Consider the following 16,336-nt stretch of genomic DNA (forward strand, 5'->3'; position numbering starts at 1 on the left):
CCCGCGTTGGGAACTGAACCCGGCACCTCCAGATAGCGGAAGGGGTGACCACTACGCCACGGAGGTCGACAGGAGGTCTGATTCTAGCTAGACCCATTTACATTGCTAGTAATAAGCAACTGACATTAACAAATTAACGTTTTTGCCACAATATAAACAAGATTAAGTACGCAGTTATGCAAAAACTTAAACAGTTACTTGGCAACCAAGCGCAAAAACCCAAATATGTATGTTAATGTAGAAAGTTATTAACACAGATATGTTCAGGAAGATAAATATTGAGTCAAATTTCTTAATATACCCATCGATGTGAGTAACTTGATTTAAGTATTTGCTGATGGCTTGATGTCGTCAAGGATGCTATGCGTGCCAATGTTCTGACAACCAAGAAATGGAGGAGAAAAAGTATATAGATCCAACAAAGAACCTTCAATATATGTTCTTCTTAGAATATTTCTGGATAGATATAAGCTACAGTATTATATGTGTAGATGTAATATAATTAAGTGCCGTTTATATACGATTAAACCCAGAAGTGTGGCTATACGTAGGCTTAGTCGGCTAAATCTAGGTGCTTCGGGGTTCAGCCGTAACATAACTACCAATATCACCTACATCTTAGATTGATATATACATATATTATTCTATGCTTTAAATTTGCTGTCTGTTTTAACTTGTCAAATGATTTATTTAGCTTCTATAATGATTTAAGCTGCACACGATCTTTAGTACGCCTGTATAATTCTAAACAGCATGTCGATACCTTATTTATTTATATAACCTTTATAAGGAGCGTGATGTTCCCGCCAAATAGTGATGGTCGTCAGAGTGGTTGGTTTTTATGGAAACATTCTTCGTTCTCTACAATACAAAACCCCTTAATTGTAGATCATAAAACATAGTTACAATTACGAAACTTAAATTATATGCGCAATAGGCGGTCTTATTGCTATAAGCAATTTCCAGGCAACCTTTTGGGGAATAACAAGAAGTTTAGCGGGTTGAATTGCGAAATAAATATACCTACTATACGTCAACTTGTCATTTCTTCAAATGTCTGACAAAATTAAAAGCAATAATAAATTGGTAATTACCAATGAATGTTAATAATTTGCTTTGAATAACTCTAGCAATTATAACACAGATACTGCTTGAAGAAGCTATAGTGCAGTTACTTCGAACAGGTCAAGGTGTCGAGAATCAATTGCCCTTCCGATGAACCAGGCGACTTCATACAAATATGTAATTATATTATCTCTCTCAAGTCGGGGCTGTGACTTTGTATCAAAAAATTAAGATTTAATAATCTACCAATATCAAGATATGGCAAGTTTGCAAGGATGGCCGGCTGGGAATTTAATCAAAGATTACCGTGCCAGAAAGGGTGATACATCATACAACCTGAAATACTTACAATATCATTAACTAGCTAATGCCCGCGGCTTCGTCCGCGTGATTTGCCCATCAGTGAAATATTTAGACACTTTAACTAATCTGGTTTCCCCGTAAAAACTTTAATCCCCATTTTTACCCCCTTAGAGGATGAATTTTGAAAAATCCTTTCTTAGTGCACCTCTAGACCGCATTAGGAAGCTACGTGCTAAATTTGAAGTTTCTAGACCCAGTGGTTAGGCTGTGCGTTGATATATCAGTCATTCAGTGTCTTCTTTTATGTGTATAGATTTATCTCAGTGTGATATCTCGATAGATACTTAGATATGTACTGTTACATTAGTACATTATATCTCGACGATACCGTCTATTAGTTTAATGTTAAGGTCAAGAGAGAACCAATATTTACATTCCGCTCGCTTATCACTTAATTTGTGCTCATTAATTTATATTTATTAATTTAAACATCAGCTGATGAATTTGTATTTTTTTATATTACCACACAAGCAAACAGGCATGCGACCCAATTGCAAACCCATTAAGTGGTCACCACAGCCTATCAACGCCAATATTTGCCTCACACGCGATTTGCCTACTCCGTGTCCTAGATCTTTTGCCACAGTGCCCTGTAATCACACCGTCTCTCTCGCCCTTCAGACCAGAACACAACAATGCAAGCACTGATATTTGGCGGCAGAAATAGATGAGAGCGAGGTACTCATGCAGACAACCTCATACTGTACATGGTAATCATGTACACGGGTAAAATATAATCTGGAATAACACAGGGTACTTTTTATCCCGAAATTTCCACGGGAGCGAAGCCATGGGGCGCAACTAGTTTACAATAAAACCACCAAATGTAACATCTATTTATTTATTTATTTATATGTTACACACTTCTTTGTCCACGTTACTGGAAATATTATATAATCTGTATCCTCGTAAATACAGAGTGGAATCGGAAGTAGCTGTGCGGAGGCAACATGCCACAGTACAAATAATTTGTTAGTAAATTAATCTCCAATAATAAATTCGATATTTCGATTTGATCCCAAAAATTAATTATGCCAAACTAAGTTAACGAAAACAAATTTTATGTTAAAATCTATTTTAATGTATTAACAGGACTAGATTGCTTTATTTGGATAAATAAAAGTGAGAAATTATGTATATAACGTATCGCCAAAGTTAAGTACTCGTAAATTTTAGCTCTAAACGGTAATTGAAGTAAAAATGGTAAATCTACTTGTGCATGGAATTGTATGACAAACTTATCGTAAATATTCGTACTCATACATTTTACCGCCATTGATATGAAGGCGTAAACGCCAAATAACTGAATATAGGTACTTCAATAATTTTATATAAAACATTGTATATACTCTGAATAGGCACTCTTATATATTTAGAAATGTTACTAAAACTATATGTCTCATAAAAATCCAACAGACTCAAAATCCGTGTGATAGTGTGGCAAGAACGGAATAAATAAAAGTACATACAATAATCTTTAAAATAAATAAATGTCTTAAATATCCAAACGTGTACTATAAATATTTTTCTTAAATTAAAAAAAAAACAGCTAAAATAAAACAGATTCGTAATATTTATGCATTTGAAGTTATTGAAATATTTTTTTTACACAGGCAAAGTATTTCGTATTTTTGGCACGGCATAATATTTGAAACCCGTTCACCCTTTGCCCACTGCAAAAATTAAAAAGTTGTTAAAGAAATATTATCACCATTCGTCACTGTTGCAACTATACAGATTACATTTTAACCGATTTACAAAAAAAGATCAACGATCGCTGTGATTTTTACGGATTTAAATCAACTGACCCGGCCTATGATATTACCGAAAATGACCGCTGCGCAGACCATGATACCTATACCTGTTATGATTTGATTTGGTTCTAATGCTATTTTGTTTTTTCCTTCTTCTTCTCGCTCTTTTTCTACTTCGTCCAGCTCGTGGTGAACCACAGACAAGGCCTTAGCTAGTTCCGCGTCAGATTTGGCGCTATTTTGAGACGCAACGACGACGATTTTCTTCAGGTCCCTCATGTGTTTGTCTATCATTTCGTCTTGTTGATGAAGATGTTCTGTAATAAAATATATTGTTTTCACTTCTCATGCTCGCAAAGTTTGACGTTATGTTAGATGTAAGCCGGCTAAAATTAGATTTTAAGTTCTAGAGCATAAAGTAAAATCTTCTATGAATTACGAGTGTAAAATGACATCTCATACAAAACTAAAGTGCTCTAGAGCAAAATCTTTTCTTCTGATATCTCACTATTAGATGCGCGCGACTTTGGTCTTAACTTGAATAAAACCAAACGAATATGTTACATGTTAGCGTGGACTTGAATAACACTTTTAAGAAAAATTGACAATAGACGAGGCAGAAATATAAACCTACCAATCAAAGAGGTCTGTTTGCTGACTAGATCGCCAATGTTCTCCCGCATCTCTCTCAAGTTTGCCGCGAGTTGGTCCTGCAAATTAACATTTTCAATTTAATATTTTCTCTCAATTTAAACATTTTATACACAACCAGCGATGCGTTCCGGCGTCGCTCGGGTAAAACAATATAAACCACACTATCCATTTCTATGAAAATAATGTCTGTTCCGGTTACGCTGAGATATTCACGCGAGCGAAGTCGCGGGCTACGTAAAGTTAACATGGAATTACGACAGCATTTTTACAATGATATGTCAAAAACCTTTTAACCATTTCAGCGAGATAGAATAACAACTATACATACAATATACAAATTATTAAAGGTAAAATCTCTTTATACTTAGTAGTAGTGCCCGCGGCGTCACCCGCGTGAATTTCCCACGCGAACAATTATTTTCTAATTACTTTAACAATTTTTTTAAAGTCCTTCTCCATACTTTAAACTACATGTTTGCAAAATTTCCAAAAGATTGGTTGAGTAGATAGAGCGTGAAGAGGTAACAAACTTACTTTCGCATTTATAATATTAGTTAGGATTCATCTCCGTATTATTAAAACATACATGCCAAATTTCTACCAAACAACTTTTTTCACTATACAGGGTTACTGGTATTCCAAAGGCGCATAAGGTACATAGAGACTAACATCTTTTGATCTACGACTTTTGTCTAAACGTAATAAATAAATAAAAAATATTCTTTTAGTTTTAATGTCGTTTCCATAAAACGTTAACTCTATGTTCGATTCCGTTACATAACGCTACTGTACTGTCTCGTGTTGCTCGGCTATTACGTACAGTTAAGATGTGTAGAATCGCAATTTTTTTTTAATATTAAAAAAGAAACTACGAATCACGAAAAGTCGTAGAATAAAAGTTGCTTGTTTTGATGTACCCGAGTAGTCTTTAGAAGGTTTTGCGTTTGATAACAGTAACCCTGTTTATGGGTGTTTTTAGTAACATGGGATACATATTTTTATCTACTCACTTGATCGTAGAATTTTGGCATGTTCTGTAAAGATAAATAGTATTGTTTTACAAAATGTCGGCAGTTATAAATGTCGCTTTTTTAATACCTACTTATATGCGAACTCTGCATCATGTGGGTGGTCAATCGACCTTTGTACCCTAGTAGTAAAGTGGTATTTTCATCGCATGTAAACAGTACAAGAGTAAAATCTGGATCAATACCTCACCTTAAACGAACTCCATCTTCATAGCATAAAATGAGCGGCTGGTCAATCGACCTTCGTACCTTAGTAGTGGAGTTTTCTTAGTTAGAAGTAGTGGCGTGTGGTCCCGCCCTAGATTAGAAACATTCTAAATCCTCCCGCAGACGTACGAGGCGAGAAGCCTTAATAAGCAGCAATAACATTCCCGAGTAGGGTTGACGTCTAGCAGGGTCAATCGACCATTGTAACCTAGTAGTTTTTGACCTGGAACGCGAACTCTGCCTTTATAGAATCATATGGGCAGCAAGGTCAATCGACCATAGCCTAGTGGTTCCCGGTCAATCGACCATTACCTAGTGGTTCCTCACCTGGTACGCGAACTCTACCATCACAGCGTTATATGGGCAGCAGGTTCAATCGACCATAGCCTAGAGGTTCCTGGTCAATCGACCATAGCCTAGAGGTTCTTGGTCAATCTACCGTAACCCAGTGGTTCCTTACCTGGTACGCGAACTCTGCCTTCATGGCATCAGCTATATCGGCCCTCTCAGCAGTTCCCGCCCCACCGGCTATAGTGTAGAGTACGCTGGCGCTACGAGCCATTTGTTGTTCCATCATGTCTCTGAACTCTGACATCTTCATGTGGTTGTTTATGGTCGACCCCGCTATGCCTAGGACTGTGCCTGAAAGATAGGACAAATTGTAAAATTACAAGTTTATTTGTTAGACAAATTAAAATTCTTTCAATATTAATTTCGCTACAACTTTTGAACGGCTGAACCGATTTTGATCAAACATATCTAACAACCACCGCATAAAAATTAGCTATCAAATAAAAAAACCGCATCCAAATCAGTACACGGACAGACAGACTTAAGCCGTCAAACTTATAACACCCCCGTTTTGCGTCGGGGGTTTAAAACATTTCGATTTTTTATTTAACTCCTAAGCACAAATTATAATAAACATTATCTTTATAGTTCTCCGTGTAGGTATGTCACAAGATTTATCACTATCATATACATATATGTCACGTACAATTCCTATATAGATAAGCGGAGAAAGTTATGTAATATATATTGCTTTTTTTTTTTAACTAAAGTTAGTTTTACTCGCGTTTTCCCTCGTTTACATTACCCATGGTAAAGATACTTTCTCCCGGAATGAAAAGTAGCGTATGTCCTTCTCTATACTCTTAATTAACTACTATTTTAAGGCAATTTGTACCCACTAGCGCTACCATCAAATTTTTATCAATTTCTTTAAATTCTTAGCGAAAAATATTTTAATAGATTATGCCACATTAGATAAATATTTTTATTAGAAAGTATTATATTTTTCCATTACATAATATAGTCATCATCATTAATTTAAAAACAGTGTTCATATCGGTGGAGCAGCCATCATTTATATCTATCTGCCAATAATGTAATCACAGGCGACTAAATCAACTAGTTCAACAATCAATAGTTACAACACGGACACTCACCGAATATAGAAGCGACGATGTACCAATACTTGTTGCGCTCGGCGTGCGCGCGCTCGCGCTCGTGGCCGAGCTTCACGGCCGCGCTCATGCTCGCGAACAGCTCGCGCTCCTCGCGCTCCGCCTCGCCGAACATCGCGCGCAGCGAACGCGCTTGAATTATCAGCTGTTGAAAGTTATTTATTACACGATTGCCCAAAAAGTAAGTGTTGTTTTTTTCAGGATTGATGTTACTTAGAAACTTACATATGTATGTGATTAAGTTTCTTCATCACTATCATTGCATCAGTATAAAACATAGACCAACAACGAAGAAAAAAAAGTTCATTTGTTAGACAAATTGAAAAAACCCCGACTTTCAATATTCATTCAACTTTTGAACGGCTCAACAGATTTTTATGAAACATGGCCAAGAACACTATAAGCAGGATAAAAGCAATAACGAGACTTATATACTACATAAATAGCAAGCTGGAAAATATAATTTTTAACCCTAAAATTTGAGCTGGATATCAAAATTAAGTGTGAACTGTACTCCCATTCTGGGATCATTTAACCCACATTTTACCCATGTCCTCATGTCATGACATGTACTCCATGTCCGTTTTTGGGGTGAGAGTTAAATATATAAATATATTAGGACAAATCACACAGATTGAGTTAGTCCCAAAGTAAGTTCGAGACTTGTGTTATGGGATACTAACTCAACAATACTATATTTTATAACAAATACATATATAGATTAACATCCAAGACCCAGGCCAATAAGAAAAAGATCATTTTCAATCATGATACTATGGGGGATCGAACCCAGGACCTCTCGGTTCAGATGCAAGCACTTTACAACTGCACCACCGAGGTTGTCATGGATAACTACCATTAAATGTACCTGTGTCTTGCAGAATAAAATGTAGATAATAACAATTTCTTTAACTGTCCACAAAACAATTTAAATCACCTTATGTTCCTCAGTGCACAGATGCAAGTACTTGTCATCTCCCTTCATGGTGTTCTGCATTTCCGAATGAAGCTCCTTCAGACGAGCCTCTATATCGGCCAGTTGTCTGCCCAGCTCGCGCCGCCTTTCCTGTGCTGTTATGAATTTGTCCTGCAATAATGTTTATAGTATCGTAACATGAAGAATAAATTAAATGCTTGTATAATATTTACTGTTTAAGAGATTTTAAAGTATCAGTAGGTATTGAAAGGTTATTATTATATTTCTCTGTAAATAATACTTAAAAATGAGTATGTGGAAGCTACCTAATTCAAATGAAATTTAGTAGATCCTTGGCAGGAGAGGTACTTAGTGGCAGACTGGCATGTGCATAAAATAATTAAAAATAATAGGTACATATACAAAATATATAATGCATAAAAATGACATAAAAAGGGAGTGGAGGGCGCTGGTGTTGAGGGCCAATATGACAGCTCAAAGATTTGCATGTTGCTCAAAGGAAGTGAAAGTTACACTCTTTCGAGCATATTGCACATCATTTGACACATGTAGCCTATGGACTACATACATGCAAAAATCATACAGCGCTCTCCGCGTCCAATATAATAATGCATTCAGGGTGCTGATGGGGTTTGCCTAGATTCTGTAGTGCATCAGGGATGTTTGCAGAAGCGAAAGTAGATTTCTTCTATGCTACTATGCAGAAGCGGTGTGCATCCCTGGTGCGCAGGATGTGGGCCAGCACCAACAGCATCCTGAGTATGGTGGCCAGCAGACTGGACTGTGTGTACATCAGTCGCTGTTACACAGTCTCACACGGAACTGGGCAGCAGTGACTGATGGATGTTTTGTGTGTTTTATTTTGTATTTGTATTTACTAACAATAGGTTAAGGTTTTAGTGTTACTAAAAAATTTACTTATGGTCTGAATAAAGAAATTTTATTATTATAAATAAAATATAAATGTGTAAATGAAAATAAAATGCACTAAGTATAATATGTGTGGAAGAGAGTTGGGGCAAGACCAAGAAATGCTCCCTCAATGTTATCAGACTATATATTTGTCAATGATCTGATAAATAAGGTTGCTAAAGACTGTTTGTTCGTAGTCATTTCAACACTACTGCAGTAAATAATAAATTCTTGAAGTGAGACTATTGTTTACTACCTCCTGCTTTTTATATGATATTTAACTAATGTGAACTTTAATTTTAGCAGAAAGTCCCTGTATCAAGGGACGAAGTCCTTATGATAGAAACTGATTATCTTAACTTGTTGCGCTTATAATATTAGGATATAGATGATCTAATGTCTTCACCATAAGAAAAAACATGATATTGTACTATATGTACACTAATAAGTGCATGTACTTAAATTTATAGAGATGTGTAACAATATAAATATAACTGCCAACAAAGGAAGAACAAGAAACACATTCCAAGCCGACAAAACATAAATATCTTAACCTTGAACTCTTGGTAAGCCAAAAATCTTACCTGTGCTTCGTTGACAGTGTTTTGAAGCGCCATTATCTCCTCCACTCCAGTAAATTTCTCATACTTTGTTACCAACTCTCTTACTTTTTTTGCTATTGTCTCATGTCTGAATTTTTCAGCCATTTCCGCGACCCGAGTTGTAGTCCCATACTTGCTTATAAGTTGGTCGACTTTTACTTTACCTGTGGTGGTCATATGTGATAAATGGACTTTGTCTTTAAGACGCTGGGCAATTTGACGAAGGCGGTCTGCCATTTTTGCATATTATTACTATTTTGGACTATTTAATTGCATTTTTTCTATGGGAATGATATCATCCCGGTTCGGTAGGTTTTCACTTGACGTTTTTTGATTGATTTGACATGAACAAATTCTGCGATTGTCATTTTGAAAATAATATTGCTGTGGCTTTATTATTTTTTATTTCAGGTTGTCCAAAACATCTGAAATACCTTCTAATTTTGGCAGTATGCATTTGAGTTTATTTTTGTTTCTTTGTCAGAACTGCATCGATGAGCAAAATATCTATTGTCAATGTCAAAAACAGACGCGTTCTGGCTGGAGAAGGCACTTTATTTTGCGTATTAGCAAATAATAATTCAGGTGCACAAATTATATCCCATATAGGTCGTATATTAATCTAAATAAACTAACGGATCCAACATGCAAGACGGTAAGTATCCTATTGGTGAAATCAACTTCTTATTTTAAGTACACACCTACTATTTTCCCTCCAAATTTTCAGATTTGGAAGTCACGGGGATTTCGAGAAGCGGTCGAGTCAGAAAGAAAAGCTCTAAACTGATGGATTTTGAGTCTCCAGATGACATTGAAGCTAAATATCGGAGGCAAACGCCTGTTAAATCCTTTATAGGGTTCCGCCAGGAGGAGACTCCCCCAGAATTTCAACAGGAGCCTCCGAGGCCTATGGAGGACGCTGGCGCTGGTACCGCGTCCGGCAGTGAATCGGACTATTATGAGAATAATGGAGAAAATGCTGAAAGGTAAATGTATAGAAATTATTACATTCTCCCAAATTCTTCTTTAATTTAGTACTATTAATTACTGCACCCTCTCGGTCTTCTTTCTCTTTCAACTCAAAGGTTGACTGTGAGAAATTGCTTTTGCGTAGTAAGATAAATTAATAAATCCACATTTGCACTCATTTATGTTTGCTTTGTTATTTGTTTCTTATGTGTAAATGCTTTAGAGAGTTCTGTCTATCCATCTGCTTTATCTATTGGAAGCCTATTCTACTGTGGATGTTGTATGAGGTGACTAAGGGTCCTACAGACTTGGCAGCTGACAGGCAACATTAGCATTCCCAAAACGAGTTGACAGCAGGTTGCAGAAGCACAGCTGAATCTTAAAAATTGTAACATAAATGTTTATGCTGACCCTTGTTTTCATGGCATCACAGACCCGAATGCGACAAAGATGTGAAAGTGAGAGCAAGTTTAATAAATATTTTTATTACAGCATGGAGTCTGACAGTTCAGCTTCAGATGAAGGCAACCCACGTACTCCGGCCAACTCTCTCTACATGATGGAGAAGAGCAGCAAGAAGAAGTTGATAGTAAAGGACGGAAGAGTTGTAGGGCGCGCCAAAGCCCAGAGAAAGGACAAAGGTTATTATTGTTAGAGATTGTTAATGCACATTGCTGGTTAGATGTACTTACATTGCTGGTTTTCCTTGCATTGCATGCAAAATGTATGTTCATTTGTGGCACATGTGTGTCAATAGTTTATAGTTGATATTTTTTTTGTGTGTGTTTTATATTTCTGAAGATCTATAGTTTTTGAGCAGCATATTCCAGAAACATGCATAACTCAAAATGGACCATATAGTTACCTTTACCAGTGGATGTTCTATATTGTTGAAGTATTTGTTAAACTCACAATTTTTACTCCAAAAAGTTCAAAGAGGTTCAATTCCAGCTGAAGGTATTAGCAGATTTGACAACAAACTCGTTTTTCCAGGTAAAACCCGTATAACGGCATACATGCTATGGGCCAAGGAAGCCCGTAACGAACTGCTCAGGAAGCACCCTGACATGGACTTCTCTGCTATATCCAAGAGGTTGGGAGAAATGTGGGCTAATGTAAGTGTTATTATTATTTTATTTGGGAATACATACAATCGCCTTACACATATAAATAACAATAATACAATAACACACACATCAGTAAAGTTTCCACAATTTATAAACTCAAATGTACTATTCATTAAAATATAGATTTATTTAATAGTTCCCTCTCATCTGAGCTTTGCCCAGTTTCTTCCGTCTGAGCTTTGCCCAGTTCCTTCACTGTGTTCAGCCTTCGGGCGTCGGAACACAGTGTCCCGTTTTCCTACTTATTCGTCTCCACTTCGCACGGTCGTCGACATCCCTAGTTGTCAGACCATTGTCACGCATATCATCCTCGACACGACATCAAGCTAGCACTTCTTGGACTTGACTCTTCTGAACGAGGGCTATTTATTTACAAGTTCACACGTTAGTTACATGTATAACACACAAAACACAGGTTAATTGTTCATGTTCATGGATCTGTACATCGATGCAACTTGTTGACTTTTACGCGGTAGATGAATTAACTTGATGACACAAATTTCATAGATACTTAGACTTAAAGGTTAAATATGACTTTATTTATAAGTGATAAATTTTTAATTTAAATTGTATTATGTAAGTGAATGTGAACAGAATATGGTATCACTAAATTGTAATTTATTATTTAATTATTATGTTTTATGTGCTACTTATGTGCTAATGTTAATTCCGACACAATGTATTATTGTTAAATGGAATAAATGGAAATGGATACAGACGGAATGTTGATGAAAAGTTCTACAATGTAAAATAATAGGGTATGTTTGCTATTTTGAAGAAAGGTTTGTTGCGCGGCTTCACCTACGCTTTGGAAGTCGGCGGTAGACTTTTTTAGAAATACATTTTTGACGTCAATAAGTTAGGTATATCATCCTATCTTGAATAAAAAAAATTTAATATGAATTTGACAGGTGAACTATAACGAGCGATACTCGTGGCGCCGCAAAGCGAAGCGGTACGCGATACAGAAGGAGCAGCAGACCAGCCAGCTCAGCAAGATCATATCCAACCCCAGTAAGTTGCTTGCTTTTCATATATAAATAAATATACATATAGGGTCAAAACACAGATTGAGCTAGCCCCAAAGTAAGTTCAAGACTTGTGTTATGGGATACTAACTCAACGATACTATATTCTATAACATATACATATATAGATAAACATCCAAGATCCGGGCCAATCAGAAAAAGATAATTTTCCATCATAACCTGACCAGGGATCGAAACCGGGACCTCTAGGTTCAGAGGCAAGCACTTTACCACTGCGCCACCGAGGTCGTCGTATATACTTTTAGCTACTTGAAGTGGTTAAACCCGCATTAAAATGCGGACTTTTAAAATGGATACTGATTTCTGAGGAAGGTTTAGTTTATTATGGTTTAACCCGAGCGAAACCGCTAGTATTGAATAATGCTTTATCTGATAATAAATACTAATAATGCTTAATGTGAGAGGAAGTCTCAAGGTAGCACCAATCATAGGAACATTGAAAAGTAATAGGCTTCTATGATATGATCACGTTATGAGAAGGGAGGAAAATAATATTGTAAGAAAGGTTATGGATTTTAAATTGAATGGGAAAAGTAGGGGCAGGCTGAAGAAGAGATGGATTGAGTGCGTCAGGCAGGATATGGTTAGGAAGGATGTAACAGATTGGTTAACAACAGACAGGGAGAAGTGGAGGAGACTGACATGCTGTACCGACTACACATAGAGTGGGATAAAGGTGATGATGATTGCCCAGCATTTATATAACAATAAATTAACTGCACTGGCCACTAAAATTGTACTAGAGAAATAAGTTGAAAATGTTATTCTTATTTTAAATATTTTTCTCTGTCAAGAAAATTACTGCTGATAGTTGGGTGAATTGTTGTATTTTTTGGTTTCCAATATACCTATATATACATTTTAAATGCCACTACGCAAGAGTTTTATTTATTATGACCATAGAATTTGATCCTTCGAGCCGGATAAAGCTAGAAGTAATAATAATAATGCTTATTAGTAACTTGTAAGTTGTGTGCGCAGACGTGCGTGGGCCGCACGCGGGCCCAGGCCGGCCCGCGCGGCCCCGCCTCAGTCCGCCCGCGCCCGCCGCCGCCCAGCCTCTAGTCGTGAGTTACTCTTCTATATTTACACTCATCTACATGCACAATATAAATCAATAAAATAAATATGTATAGATGTGTAGACAAATCACACAGATTGAGCTGGCCCCAAAGTAAGTTCGAGACTTGTGTTATGGGATACTAACTCAACGATACAATATTCTATAACATATACATATATAAATAAACATCCAAGACCCAAGTCAATCTGAAAAATATCATTTTCCATGTTGAGCTGACCGGGGATCGGACCCGGGACCTCCGGTGTAGCAATCCAGCGTGATGACCATTAGGCCACGGAGTTCAATCAAGTTATATATACTAATCTGCATACACTGACGCTATATCTAAACTTTAGTGTAAAGTACTTTTCCACATCTAAACTGATCTACGTTTTCACTCGTCTAGAATTTCATTTTCATACTAACCTACATCTACTCCTACACTAACATATGTCTATAACAATCTACATTGTACACTTCTGCATTAATCTTTATGTACTCGTACATTATTAAAATACACATTGTTTATTTAAATGCAGTGTACAATTTGATGTTAGCATACATATTATGCATGGTGATATGTCCCATAAAAATTCTCCGAAGGACCTCTATATATTAAATCTGATCAATGATTGCGGCATCAATTATGAATAAATATAACATATTTTTTCATGTACACAACATAACAAAGTAGATAGCATACTAAGCGCAAAGGTAATATATCTATAGAGAAAAAAATGTTTTTTTTTCTATAGATTCTATACATTTTTTTTCCAGTACACCGGCGAAAATGTGTTTACCTAACTATAAATTTTTCAGCCGGTATCGTCAGCGAACTCCGCGGGGGCGGGCAACGCTGGCATGTACCGCGTGGCGGGCTGCGGGGCGGTGGACGTCGCGGCGCATCTGCGGCTGCTGGGGGAGAGCCTGGCTATCATAGGGGAGAGGCTCAAGGAGCACGAGGTCAGTGTGCCTTGCGGGGCGGACAGGGTCATGTGCGGGGCATGTGGATCACGTGGCTGCTTTGGGAAAGTCTGACTATCATAGGACTTATTAAGTAATGTCGGAGATAGCGAAGGAAAATACCAAAACAAAACAACGACCATGCTGGTCTGTCAGGAAATTCAACAATAATCAAACTTTATAACAAGTCCGGTCGTTCCTCATATATTGTGATTAATTGTGTTTTACATCTATATATTTTCTTTATCAGCATCGGATCACAATCATAACATGTTTTTGTATACTTTTTGACTATGTACTTTGTTATACTATTAGTAAAAAATATGTAAGAAACAAAATAGTAAGCCCTTCTGGCATGATAGGGATCGACACTGTTCAAATGAGTTTCTTTCGGCATTTCTTCTCAGCAGTGGTCGTTCCGAAATGCCAGTAGTTTGTAGCTTGTGAGAAATTACTATCCTACTAATATTATAAATGCGAAAGTGTATGTGTATGTAATGTATGTTTGTTACTCTTTCACGCAAAATCTACTGGACCGATTGATATGAAATTTGGCACACGGATAGAAAATAACCTGGAATAAAACATAGGATACTTTTTATCCCGAAATTCCCACGGGAGCGAAGCCCCGGGGCGCAGCTAGTATAATACAAAATTTGACGTGAAAAAGTGCCTGTGAAGGTCTGATTACTGAATAATTTGATTTAATTAGAACGAGAATGAATTGTCCTCAGGGTCAAATAGCAGTGTCGGGGTCGGTGTCAGTGCTGCTGGACACGCTGCTGTGTTCGCTGGCGCCGCTGCTGTGTGTGTCCCGCGCGCTGCCGCGCATTGCTCCGTGCGCGCGGCTGCTGCAGGACACTCTGCACAACATCGCCTACATCATGCCCGGCTTGTAATTGTGTGTCGTCTCCGTTTTATTGCAAAATTAAACGATAATAAGTGTTGTAACATTGTCTCAATAAATGATTATATATGATAAGCTGTTTTATTTAGAAGTCCTAGTTTTATCTGTACCTAATGAAATGGATGTAGGGAACATTAAGTCACATATTTTATTATTATTTTTTTATTTCGCTCACGATTATATACAGCTTCAAGACGTCTTATAACTAAATTGAATCTTAGATAAATACAAAACAGTATATTCGAATGCTTACAATTGAGATTTAACATTTTGGTACATACAGACTGTCAAGAAAGTGAAGATTGACCATTATATTTGGCTAAAAAATTTGTTAACCGATTCATTGCGATGCCTAATTTTGCAAACTTTTACTAATGGCGTTCAACAAAAACTATGTGACACGGCTGCCGGGTCAAGCGCCATACGATTACATGACACGCCTCCTGTGTCTTCAGCCATGTGGAAAAGAATACAGTATTTCAACCAGTTTTTACATGTTTTAGGCTTACATACTTTTAGTTGACATTCGAAATCTAACGCGAACATACAGAAACGTTGTTTCAAGTGATTATAAGTGGCATAACAAGTGTATTTTTGAAAATGGAAGGTAAGTGACATTTCTAATGAAGGTGTGCAAAACCTTTTGAACTTATTTTTAAGTCCTAATGGTTTGAATAGTTTTATAGGAATGTGGGCTTGACTAAATGAGGTTTTAAGTTAGTTCTGTAATTATTGTTTTGGTTTTGCTCACAAGAAATTTCAACTTATTTACACTACGTAATGATAAACTGTCAAGTTTGATTTAGTACTTAATAGGTATATATTTATTAAAAATACTAGCTTTTTTCCCGCAATTCGCCCGCGTTCAAATTAATACATTGTCTAAGCTTAAGTTGATTGTACTATTCTCGTTCAGAATTTCATCCAAATCAGTTCAGCCGTTTCAGCGTGATTGAGAACAAACATCCAAATTCACAAAATTACAAGCATGATAACTTCCGCATTTATAATACTACTAATATGGTTGTCATATGATACATTAAGTCATTAAGACGACTAGTGCAGCGAAACTAGCGCCACTCGTCTATAAATTCCGTATCATATTTTAAAAATCTAATCCCATAGTGTCATAGTAAATAACACATAGTATTTTTCGCAGTTTCATATTTTTTCCTTTCAAAACCGCCGAGGGAAATTGATTACCGCCAAAAGTGGCCACTTTCGGCGGTAATCAATTTTTCTCTGAATTTACCAAAGGAAAAATTATCAA

General features: G+C 36.7%; 2 protein-coding genes across 3 annotated transcripts; one reads left to right on the forward strand and one right to left on the reverse strand.

Moving 5' to 3' along the window:
- Nucleotides 1-2,255: 2,255 nt before the first annotated feature.
- On the reverse strand, nucleotides 2,256-9,329 carry LOC128681884 (mitochondrial potassium channel-like). Its single transcript, XM_053766173.2, has 6 exons — nucleotides 8,971-9,329; nucleotides 7,475-7,624; nucleotides 6,520-6,682; nucleotides 5,532-5,713; nucleotides 3,817-3,892; nucleotides 2,256-3,499 (listed from the first exon to the last, which is right to left on the reverse strand). The coding sequence occupies exons 1-6, from the start codon at nucleotides 9,223-9,225 to the stop codon at nucleotides 3,228-3,230; spliced, it is 1,098 nt and encodes a 365-aa protein (XP_053622148.1). The 5' UTR covers nucleotides 9,226-9,329; the 3' UTR covers nucleotides 2,256-3,227.
- A 142-nt stretch (nucleotides 9,330-9,471) lies between these two features.
- LOC128681885 (uncharacterized protein) lies at nucleotides 9,472-15,141 on the forward strand. Of its 2 annotated transcripts, none has more exons than XM_053766174.2 (8): nucleotides 9,472-9,643; nucleotides 9,716-9,974; nucleotides 10,450-10,598; nucleotides 10,951-11,072; nucleotides 11,996-12,098; nucleotides 13,103-13,200; nucleotides 14,016-14,159; nucleotides 14,894-15,141. In XM_053766174.2, exons 1-8 carry the CDS (start codon nucleotides 9,634-9,636, stop codon nucleotides 15,056-15,058), a joined length of 1,050 nt encoding a protein of 349 aa, XP_053622149.1. In that variant the 5' UTR covers nucleotides 9,472-9,633; the 3' UTR covers nucleotides 15,059-15,141. The 2 variants fall into 2 exon arrangements, with proteins under 2 accessions (XP_053622149.1, XP_053622150.1); XM_053766175.2 differs by having other exon boundaries at nucleotides 9,481-9,643; nucleotides 13,115-13,200.
- The last annotated feature ends 1,195 nt before the right edge of the window (nucleotides 15,142-16,336 follow it).

This window comes from Plodia interpunctella, chromosome 28 (genome assembly GCF_027563975.2).
Source record: "Plodia interpunctella isolate USDA-ARS_2022_Savannah chromosome 28, ilPloInte3.2, whole genome shotgun sequence".
Lineage (NCBI taxonomy): Eukaryota > Metazoa > Arthropoda > Insecta > Lepidoptera > Pyralidae > Plodia > Plodia interpunctella.

Excerpts from the sequence above, each read along its gene's own strand:
- LOC128681884 (XM_053766173.2), bottom strand. The coding sequence starts at position 9,225 with ATGGCAGACCGCCTTCGTCAAATTGCCCAGCGTCTTAAAGACAAAGTC. Across the intron at positions 6,683-7,474 it reads TGTGCACTGAGGAACATAAG|CTGATAATTCAAGCGCGTTC; the intron begins GTGATTTAAATT and ends AACTTTCAACAG. Across the intron at positions 3,893-5,531 it reads AGGCAGAGTTCGCGTACCAG|GACCAACTCGCGGCAAACTT; the intron begins GTAAGGAACCAC and ends GTTAATTTGCAG.
- LOC128681885 (XM_053766174.2), top strand. Across the intron at positions 9,975-10,449 it reads AATGGAGAAAATGCTGAAAG|CATGGAGTCTGACAGTTCAG; the intron begins GTAAATGTATAG and ends TTTTTATTACAG. Across the intron at positions 11,073-11,995 it reads TGGGAGAAATGTGGGCTAAT|GTGAACTATAACGAGCGATA; the intron begins GTAAGTGTTATT and ends TGAATTTGACAG.